The sequence below is a fragment of the Telopea speciosissima genome, chromosome 5, assembly GCF_018873765.1.
Source record: "Telopea speciosissima isolate NSW1024214 ecotype Mountain lineage chromosome 5, Tspe_v1, whole genome shotgun sequence".
In the NCBI taxonomy this organism is placed as follows: domain Eukaryota; kingdom Viridiplantae; phylum Streptophyta; class Magnoliopsida; order Proteales; family Proteaceae; genus Telopea; species Telopea speciosissima.
The window spans coordinates 12,129,080-12,139,761 of record NC_057920.1 but is presented as its reverse complement, the minus strand read 5'-3'; the positions used below and the strand labels follow the sequence as shown (position 1 = coordinate 12,139,761).

General features: G+C 37.5%; 1 protein-coding gene across 1 annotated transcript; it reads left to right on the top strand.

Annotated features, from left to right (window-relative positions):
- The first annotated feature begins 2,428 nt into the window (after nt 1-2,428).
- On the top strand, nt 2,429-3,663 carry LOC122662305. The gene is made up of 2 exons (XM_043857894.1): nt 2,429-2,630; nt 2,667-3,663. Exons 1-2 carry the CDS (start codon nt 2,458-2,460, stop codon nt 3,556-3,558), a joined length of 1,065 nt encoding a protein of 354 aa, XP_043713829.1. The 5' UTR covers nt 2,429-2,457; the 3' UTR covers nt 3,559-3,663.
- The last annotated feature ends 7,019 nt before the right edge of the window (nt 3,664-10,682 follow it).

Genomic DNA, 10,682 nt, shown 5'->3' with positions numbered 1-10,682 from the left:
TATATTACCAAAAAAAAAATGAAATAATTAATTTATTGTAGACTCCTGCCCCCCGAAATTCTTTTTTTGTTCCTTATCACATTCATCTCAAGCTACATTTTATTGTTTAATCGGGCTATGCTATTGCTTGGTCAGCAAGAAAAAAAAAAAAAGATGAGACAAAATTAACTCATAATTGGTTTCATTTTACTTTTAGGGATTCTTTTCCGTCACTCTACTTTGTGAAGTATTCTTCCCCGTCACTCTGCTTCACTATTTTTGCTACATGGTAACATATGGGTTAGTCCATGTGACGAGGACCAAACAAACATCTTATTAATACAATTTTAGCTTAAAAAGAATAGAGAAAATACCTAAAATTACAAAAGATGTCATTTTGTATTTTGCATTCATCTCCATTGGATGATATTTTTAATGAATTAGAGTTTGAGCAATTTTCTTTGTTTCCTTTGTACTAAAATTTGCCTATTAAGATGCATATGGGGTCATCTATCGCATGTATAACTCATGTACTATCAAGTGGCATATAGTGAAGCATTATACTTCAAAAAAGCATAGCAATGTCTAAAAGGATCCCTTTTATCAATATTTTTTTTTTTTTTTTTGAAAAAAATGATCGTTACTTGAACCTCTAGAACCTACACATGTATTGGCCCATGGGAGCAGCGCAAGAAAATCTTCTAGTGCAAACAGGGACAAAAAACAAGAAAAGAAGGTGGTTGAAGACACCAAACATTAGAAACAAAAAAAATTGGTTTCTATTATATACTTAAATAGTTTTTTTTTTTTTTTTTTTTTTTTTTTAAAAATGTTCTTGAAAATTTCTACTAATCAGTAAGGTGGATAGCAGCTGCATTTAGGATGGTTTGGTGGTGTAATGTCATCCCGAATTGAATTGGGTGAAACCATATGAAAAGTTGAAAACCGCGAGTGAAAAGATGATTAAAAAATGATAAAAAGAAAAAGTCAATATCCTCCTGACGAAAGAAAGTTGTTAAACTTTACAACTCTTGAACAGTTTGAAAGCAAATCTACCCTTTTACTTTCGTTTAATATTCTTCTACTAATCTCCAATTTTAGATTTTGGATGTATAATTATCACATCAATACATTTTAATTAGAATTAAATATGCGTCTTAATTGAATCTTGGCGGTTCTAGTTCAAGCCAACTCTTTGTTCGTTTTTCTTTTCAGTTTTAAAATTGTGTCATTTAAAGTAATGAGACTAGTCATTTCTAAATTTTAACAAGTCAGTTTTCAATTTCTGTTTCAAATCGACATTCGTAATGAAAGATTTAGTTCTGATCCTTTCTAGGGAGTGCTCAAGGGGGCATCCAACGACTAGGTTGTGCCACACACATCTTGATAGATATCTTTAGACGTTGGACTCCCTAGAGAGGAGGTCGATGCCGTAATGAAAGCCAACATCGTGTTTTGCTATACTATGTGCCCCTAAAAAATAAGATCTCCTCTCTTGCATGGATTTTGTTCACGGTATCATATTAGGTATAGATCAACTCTAAAATCGATACTGATGTTGATACGCATTGATCCGTAACGCTTGTATATGATATTTTTACCTTCAAAGATACTGATACCACCGATCCAGTACGGGTCAGATATTGATATTGGTATCAATCGGTAAACTGATTCCGAAATTGTGAATTTAGACACCAACGATGGCTCTTCCCCCCATCCCCAAGAAACATCAATTAAAAGTCAAAGACTTGTTCCCACCAAAAAAAAGTCAAAGACTTCGAGAAGATGTGACGTTCAGAGACCATGGCTGTTGATGCTCCTGTTTTTGGTTCACTTCAATAGTTTAATTAAGTAGGTTAAACACGTGACACGTCATCACCATAAATAACACAAAGAAATTCAAACCTTAGACATGATTTAAATGATCTAGATTCGAGAAATGATGTCTCATTCTCATGGTGTGTGCGTGGCTGTCCATCATCTACGACTCCGTTCAACCGCCGACTCTAGTTTTTTTGTCTTTTTTTTTTTTTTTTTTTTGTGGCCAAGTCAACAACCAATAACAAAATTAATCAATTAATTTCAAAAATGCAAATTTTGTTTTAATTGAAAAAGAACGTGGGCGGTCATAATCGACTCATATAGTTTATCTATATATTTCGTTTAGACGTTAGATTGGAATCTTATCATTTTGATGCTTTCTCCCACCATCGTATTGGTTGCAGAGTATCCACGACCGTTAACTTGTTAATGTCGCCATCACGGCCTCCCTCACGAGCCTCACATCATTGTGGTAACGTTTGAAGTTTTAAATTTCAAAAAAGTAGAAAAACATCTGGAGAGGAACAAGTCTCTGGTCAACTTTCTCTGCGTCTCTGTTCCTTCCCTCCTCTTCTCTCTCTCTCTCTCTTTATATATTTCCATATAATTCCTCTCCAGTTCCAGATAGAGAACGGAGATCAGAACTCAAGAAGAGAAATGGAACTAGCAATACCAACGTCACCGGAATTTGGGGATTTCAAGTTCGGAAGCACCTGTTCTACACCTTACATTAGTGCTCCTTCCACACCCAAACGTTTCGGGGAGTTTTACCACAGTGCTCCAACTAGCCCTGCTCGTGCCTCTGATATCTACCATGGCTTCAATGATTTGTCACTCATGAACGGCTCTGTAATCACCAACGGTAGGTCTTCCTCTGCAATTCCATTTGACTGGGAAGAGAAGCCCAGGAGGCACAAATCCAAGAACGATGATGATGACGACGAAGAAGAAGAAGCTTTCTTCGACGACGATTTCGCCTTTGATTTCAGTGGTCAGAATGAGAGAACCTCTCTCTCCGCCGAGGAGCTTTTCGACGGAGGCGTAATCCGACCTCTGAAGCCTCCTCCTCGTCTACAACTAGGCGACGAGTCTTCAACACGGAATACCTCTGTTTCGTCTCCGAGATCGCCCATCGCTCAGGGGAAGAAGATGATCCGTGACGCATTCTCGCCAAGGCAGAAGAAAAATATCGATCCATTCGCTGGTGCAATTGAACAAACACGTAAAGGGTCAGATAAATCTCAAAATCGAGGCAGAGAAAGAGAACCCATTCCGATGTCTTCGAGGTCTGGGCGTAGAGGGGCCAGATCACACTCTCCCTATAGGGTCCCAGAATTCACGTGGGAAGAAGAACAGAAGCATCAGCAAGAGAACATGAAGTCAGAATCATCGATTTCGAAACAAGCTTCGTCTTCCTCTTCAACTTCTTCTTCGTCATCTTCATCTCTCAAGAGCTCTAAGAAATGGAGATTAAGGGATTGGCTGTTGTTTCGAAGCGCATCAGAAGGTAGAGCATCGGACAAAGATCCATTAAGGAAATACACGGTTTTGCCGAAGAAACACCAGGAATCTACAGAAACCATTGGCTCGCCGGCCAGATCAAGCCCGAGGAGGAAAGGACCGGTTGTTTCACCTCACGAGTTGCATTACAAGACGAACCGAGCGGTCTCAGAGGATATGAAGAAGAAGACCTTCTTACCATACAAACAAGGGCTATTGGGTGTGGCCAGGGGCTTTGGTTATTTTGGAAGTGGATGATTGATGGATAATGGCCTTTACCATCTCCTCCCTTGTTATGGGTTGCACAGAGTCCATGGCTGTGCAGCTGAGCTTGGGAGATATTTTGAAATTCTTTTTGCTGTAAAATAGTTCTTCTTCCTTGAACTGTAAAAGCCACGAGTGAAGGGAGAAAAAAAAATTAAAATTGAAATTGTTTCGTTCTTTTTACCTTATAAATTAAAACAAAAATGTTTTTTTTGGTTAAGGAGTTAATAAAGTTAAGTTATACATACAAAACCAGTTTATTTGATTCTTGATTGTAATTATGAAAGTTTTGGATCATCGAAAAAAAAGATTATTGCATGACAGGGTAGATTGGGTTTGCAATCATATAAGACATAGAATTTTTTGGTTAAGCTTTTTCGTGAATCATTGTTGGCTTTTGTGACTACACGAGCCCTCTTGTTACCTAAATTCATCTCCATGCTGTCATTAAGAGTGTTTAAAAGGGTATTTGCGAAAAAAGAAGACACTTGTCATCACCAAACCGTAGATAAGAGTCGATGCTCTTCTAGTAGGGGAGGTGATTTGGAATTCAGATCCTCACCAATGACATTTAACCATGGATGGGGGTGGGAAATGACTCTGGTGGTTAAATGTCATTGGAGAGGATCCGGACTCGGTGACTTGGGTTTTGGGGCTATTTGTTGGGATGTAAATGGATTGAATGTAAATTGATTATGACACTTTCTTTTATCTACACCTGATTAACTTTCAATCGGATTTGGATAATTTTTGGAAACTGATTTTTCAAATATGGATAACGGATATGAACATCCATTAACATCCTTAATGGAGACTATAGGGTGGAGTTTTGAGAGAGTAGCGTTGCAGTCTTGTTGTCTGTGTTAAATGACGAAGAGCTTGAGAAGACAAGTTCGAGAAGACAAGAAGGTGAAAGTCTGAATCCACTACCCCACTAGTGTTGATATTGAAGTGTCAGATCTAAATTTGCATAGATGTATTTGATTGTGATTACTTCCACAGTTCTTTTCTTGGATTTATTAGCTTGACACCATGGTCAAGCATCTAGAATGCATGAGCCATGGGATAAATAGTATTTTGATCCTCACGGAGATGATAACTCTTGGATGATTGATTTGGACATCACCATTGGCCTTTCTCAACTCTCAAACCAAGTTAATGTGCTTTTATGAGTTTGAAACGGCCAGGCATTGGTGGGTGAAATTACCACCCCACCCCTATGAAAGGCAAAAATCTAGTTCGGCCACTCCTTAATATGCTTCCGCGGGTGCTCTTGTTAGCTCCCACATGCGCTTAGCGGCCAGGCTCCCTCATAATTGTATGGAACTTGAAGAAAATTTAGAGCCTAATTTGAATTTAGGGGATGGATGATGCCAGGATTGTAATATAGTAGTTATTTTAATTGGTCTGTGTTTTCAGAATTAATTTTGGTCTAAAATTCATTTTATTAAGACACAAAAAAGAAGAGGAGAAGAATTAGGTTTACGTTCAGACTAGAGGTGTAAATGAATAGCCGAAATCCGTTTCCGTATCCGTGTTCGTATCCGTTTAGCACTATCCGAATCCGTTTGAACGCTAAACGGATGCGGATACGGATAGGCTATAACTATCCGAAAAGCAATATTTACATGTAAACGGATAAAATATCCGATCCGAATTCGTTTAACACTATCCGAATCCGTCCGAAAGCTAATCGGATGCGGATGCAGATATAACACTATCTGAGTCGAATCCGATCCATTTACATCCCTAGTTCAGACCCATAATCTATTTCAAGAATGCATGTCAAACACAGTCTAAGAATACTTACACCGATCTATGATATAATTTAATAAAATACAAAAAAGAAAATAAAATCCAAATGTGGGAAAGCCATTATTATATTCATGGTTTGAGGTATGGGTATTAATATTTGATTGCCAGTATCGGGTGATACATATCGATTTCGCTAGTCACCGATCCTGATACCATACCGGTACTATATCAAAATTTTCATTTCAAGGAAAATCAAGGCAAATTTGTCCGATATGGCCAATCCCTACTAATATTGTATCGATATCGTATCAGTTGTGCTGGTGATCAATACCATGCATTAAAACCATGATTACACTGACAGAAGCTTAGGCAGTGTTTGGTATGCATTTTAAGTCGATTTTGCATTCTCAGATAATAGAATTAGTTGCTTTTATTGTTCAAAAATGAAAAATCAACCTAGAATACATACCAAAACCAGCGTTAATGTGTTTGAGTTGAAAAAATATTAGAAAAACTACCGAAGCATTTAAGGCAAAAAAAACACATTTTTCTTTTGGGCCTCCTAATCAAGCAACCAACTCGTTTGAAAGGTCTTTCAGCTGTATTCTTTGACTTGGTCAAGTGCTGTCCGCCTGTCCAGGTCAAGGTTGGCGAGTAAGATAGGGGAAGGTACATCTTGGACATCAGTCTAAGATTTAAACTCATCCAATAATATATATATATATATATATATATATATATATATATTTTGGTAATAAGTCATCCAATAATATAATGGTTTGGTTATTATATCATAAAAGAAATAAATTCAGAAACTCAAATAAAACTTAAAGATATAATATGCTTTTTTCTATTAATAATAATTATTATTTTAATTACACCAAGTAAGGGGTGACACGATGTCTTCAAGTTTGAACATTTTTTCCACATAAAGTTGGAACATGGCTGGAGGTTTATCCTTGTTCCAATCATAATTTGTGATATAATATTGGTGGAGTTTTCCTTCACCAATGGTGAAAAGAGAATTTGGTGACTGAGAATCTTTTCCCATATATTATAATGAGAGAGGGATCGCTATGACGCCGACTAGAGTGTTGTTTCCCACATTAAGGGGGTGGGGGATCCGATAATTTATTAGGAAACCATTTAATGAGGAAAGAGAGAATATAAAGGGTTTGCATAAGAATCTGCACATTGATGTTGTGGGTTTCATTTTCCCATTATATATAAGGGTGTCAAACGGTCCGATTTCGGTTAAACGATTCGATTTAGTTCAGTTTGACTGCTTGAGGGTAGAAATCGTAACTAAACAACCGTTTAACTAAACAGTCTCATAATCAAAACCTGGACCGTTTGGTAAACGATTTCAGCTAAACGATTTTTAAATGGTTCTATAAGGTTTTGGTTAGATAGTTCTATACACATTTTCTATTCTATTTATTAATACTAGTTATTACTTATTACTTACTAAGTTATTAGTTTTATTTTTTTTGAAAAAAAAAAAATCATTAATAAAGAAACATGACTGCTTGGTAGTTGCTATTTGCTAGGTTTTGACTTTTTTTGTTTATAAAAATAAAAAATAAATTTGTTAAGTTTTTAAATGGTTAGACAATTTGATTATTATCGATTTTAATTGGATTATACGGTTTGAAACTGTTGGATTAATCGACCTAAATCGAACCAAACCGATTAAATAAACGGTGTCATTTCTAAAACCATAACCAGACCATTAATAGTCTGTCGATTTCGGTTTAAACGGTTCGATTTGATTTCGGTAAACGGTTTCGGTTTAGTTTTGACACCCATAATTATATATAATAAGATGAAGGAGAAATATCTCTGTTAAGGGAGTGTGCCCCTTGTGATTAGGCTACTCTCCTTGGAGGGCATTGCCCAATGAGTGTCCAATGAGGCATCCAACAGTTGGGTTGTGCCACACACATCCCAATGGCTGATTGGACACACGCTGGGATGTGTGTGAAGCATCCAACGACTGGGTTGTACCGCACACATCTCGATGACTGACTAGGCACACGCCGAGATGTATGCGGTACAGTCCAACCGTCGGATGCCTCATTGGGCACTCATAGGACGATGCCCACCAAGGAGAGGAGCTGAATCCGAGCCCCCTGCGCCTAGACACATGGGGGATGGGGGAATGACTATCCCACCCCGATGAAAGGCGGTAATGACCACCCTGCTGATGTCACATGAACATGGCTAGAATTTTAATAGGTCAAGCCTTGAATTGGCCCTTGTAGTCCTTTCGATGGATTGCTCCATCTCTTCCTTGACTTGAAACTGAAATACTAAACCGAACTATTTGGCATTTGGGCAATTCAGAAAAGGTTCAAATGCAAGGACATAATGTGCAGCGTCATTCAATTTGCTTTGAGAAGAATTCAAATAGGATGATATCATGTCCTTGTCATTTATTTGTATAACTTGTCATTTAGGGTACAGCTTTCGTTTATCACAAAGTAATGGTTTAATTTTCAGACCAATCTGACTTATCCAAATTCCAAGAGACAATTTCTCATTTGTTTTCTTTTTTGATAATAAGCAATATGAAATCTAGAATGTTGACCATCTAGAGAAGGCAAAAACTGTTTGGTACCATTTGAAGAACAATGACAAGCAAAAACTGTTTGAAGAACCATTTTTTTTCTTGATCAGAACATTATAATTTTATTAAGTAAAATGGGTACGGGAAAAGCTCCGGTTGCATTTACCAAAAAAAAAAAAAAAAAAAACTCTGATTGCCAAAAATGGAGTACAAGGATCGAGGGTGGGGCGAATCCACCAAACCCGAGAAAATGACATTTGAAAAATAAGGAGAAAAATATTTACGTTGTTAGTCAAACAATTGAGATGGTCATCAAATTTGACAAGGGACTTAATTACGTTCTCTCTTCAATCTAACAATTAATAGGCTAGATCATAAATTAATGGGATATTCCATTGACAAAAATTCAAATCATCTAATGCATAGGGTTTATTTTATAGTTTTGGAGGATTTATGTAACTCTCAATTAATATTTTAATCATCTCAAATAGGTTGAGAATATAGGCTTTGGAAAATGACTAAAATACCCTTGAAAATATTGATTGAGTCAAAGGAATACCAAATGACCTTAAATTCGTTCCAAACTTTGTGATTATTTTTCTCATTAAAATCATTGTATTCGAAATAGTTTAAAAACGACTTCATTTACCCATAATTTTATAAAAGAGCCATTTTTCGGGCCTCGTAGAACCACTTTCAAATGAATTTTCTAATATATTTTTAGCTAAAATTGTTTCTAGAATTTACACCATTTGATAGTACTCGAAACAAAATAAAAAATAGATTTGAATCAAAACTTATGAATTTTTAAATATTTTAAAGTCAATTAAAATAAGGTTTATTATTTAGTTTATCTACATTCAATCCCAATTTTTTCTATTAAAATTTCGTTTTTATTTCAAAATTTTGTTTTGTATGATTACATATTATGTGTTTTCATCTTATTTTACGTTCATCATTTTATATTAGTTTCTACCTCCTTTTGATCCTAAATCAATAAGATTGTTAGGTTTCCGCACGTGAAATATATATTTTTTTTTTCTTTTTCTAATATTTCATTTTTATATTATTTCTATTATTTCATGCAACATTCTAGGGAAATAAGGTACTTTGGTGCACAAATTTATTAATATTTTTTTTCCTTTGAAAGTTTATATGTTTTTTTAAACATTAACATGCAAGAATATGTTAGTTTACCATTCTATAATTTCTCTTAGTTTTGTTTTCCATATTAGATTAGATATTGCATATAGGGATTTTTAGTTCATTTTACCCTCTTTTACGTTATCCAATATTTCTCAAAATTGTTTTTATTCTATTTTCATGATTTTACTCTTTTACAGGGGAGGGTTTCGTGGCAAGCAATGTGTAACGGCTGGGCGGGGCTCATCAAAGCCGATGGATCATGGTACTCTACACACGGGCTTAATTTCGGCCGTCGAATCGGCTTCTGCCTGTTGAGTGAATGCAGGAGGCATGTGGTTCTGTGAAAAAGAATTTGCACTTGGCCGGGGGTGTATAAGACATACACCTGAGCAACATCACGAGAGAGGCTTGAATAATAGCCGTCCGACCGGCTTCTTAAGAAGCGGGGCAATTCTAGTGCGTTGGATCGACATCAATTACATCATAAATGCGCAACCTATCATGGGCCTCAAATTGGCCTCTCGTGCCACAGAAGATTGTCACTCAAAAAGTTGCTTAGACATTCTTCGATCACTAATTAGGTGACACGAACTGAATAGATCTGAGCCATCTGATCGGCTCCCAGATGGAATGTGAAACATCACAAGATCGTTGCAGGATTTGATGGAGCGCGAAGTACACGAAATCAATGCATATGACCAATAGTTTTCATAGCGCATGAATAATTCCAGTGAGGTTGTTAGCGCCATTTTAAAGGCCACAGAATCTGATCAAGGTGACGTGCCATTTCCTTTGTCATCGATTTAGAATCTAAGAAATAGTACACAAGCCCCCGACTATCTGATTTTATAGATCGGCACTAGAGACACATGAACTCACCGAGAGCACGCACTTTGGGCCCTTTACTCGGGACTTCCGTCGAACATGTGGCGGGTCAATCCATACTTTGGCCGCTAGAGTGACTGACCCCTGGGCCTTAGGCCCCCATGGCCTTGCCTGGCATCCATTGGGCGCGCACGGCATGGCAAGCTAACCGAGGCTGGCTGTTGTTGCTGTCACCGTTGCCTGTTGTTGTTGCCACCGCTGCTTGCTTCATGCCTTCGTGCGGGCGTGGTTGCATCCCTGTTCGGGCTTGCCTGCACCATGTGGCCTGTTGTGCAGGCTTGGCCGCAATGCCTGTGCACCTTGCCTGCCACAATCCCCTTTGGGCAGCCACCTCACTATTTCACATGCCATGTCATCATTCCATGTGTATTCCATCATATCCATCATCATCATACATGCATACCATGCATTGTTTCATGCATCATGTCATGCTTCCATCCATCATCATGCATGCCACATGTGTTGCCATGAGTACGTATTTGCCACCTCACCTCTGCCACACCAGCAAGTGGGACCCATTGACTACATCATTATGAGATTGGCCACAATAACATCGCCATCTGCTATAGGAGACCAGATCACTTCCAAACCCTGAGAAACACTACCATACAGAATGAGATTGCCACTACACTACCCAATCACTGCCTGATACTTGGGAACACTGCCACATCCCAACAATAACAATACAAGTCCAACACTACCAATTGCCCAACACAAGTCATACAAGATACAAGGCTTAAACTATGCATGTCTTTCCTCACCA

What these genes read in the sequence shown, in the direction of transcription:
- LOC122662305 (XM_043857894.1), top strand. Translation starts at nt 2,458, where the DNA reads ATGGAACTAGCAATACCAACGTCACCGGAATTTGGGGATTTCAAGTTC. An exon ending in TACCATGGCTTCAATGATTT is followed by an intron (nt 2,631 to 2,666) that starts GTCACTCATGAA and finishes CACCAACGGTAG; the next exon opens with GTCTTCCTCTGCAATTCCAT.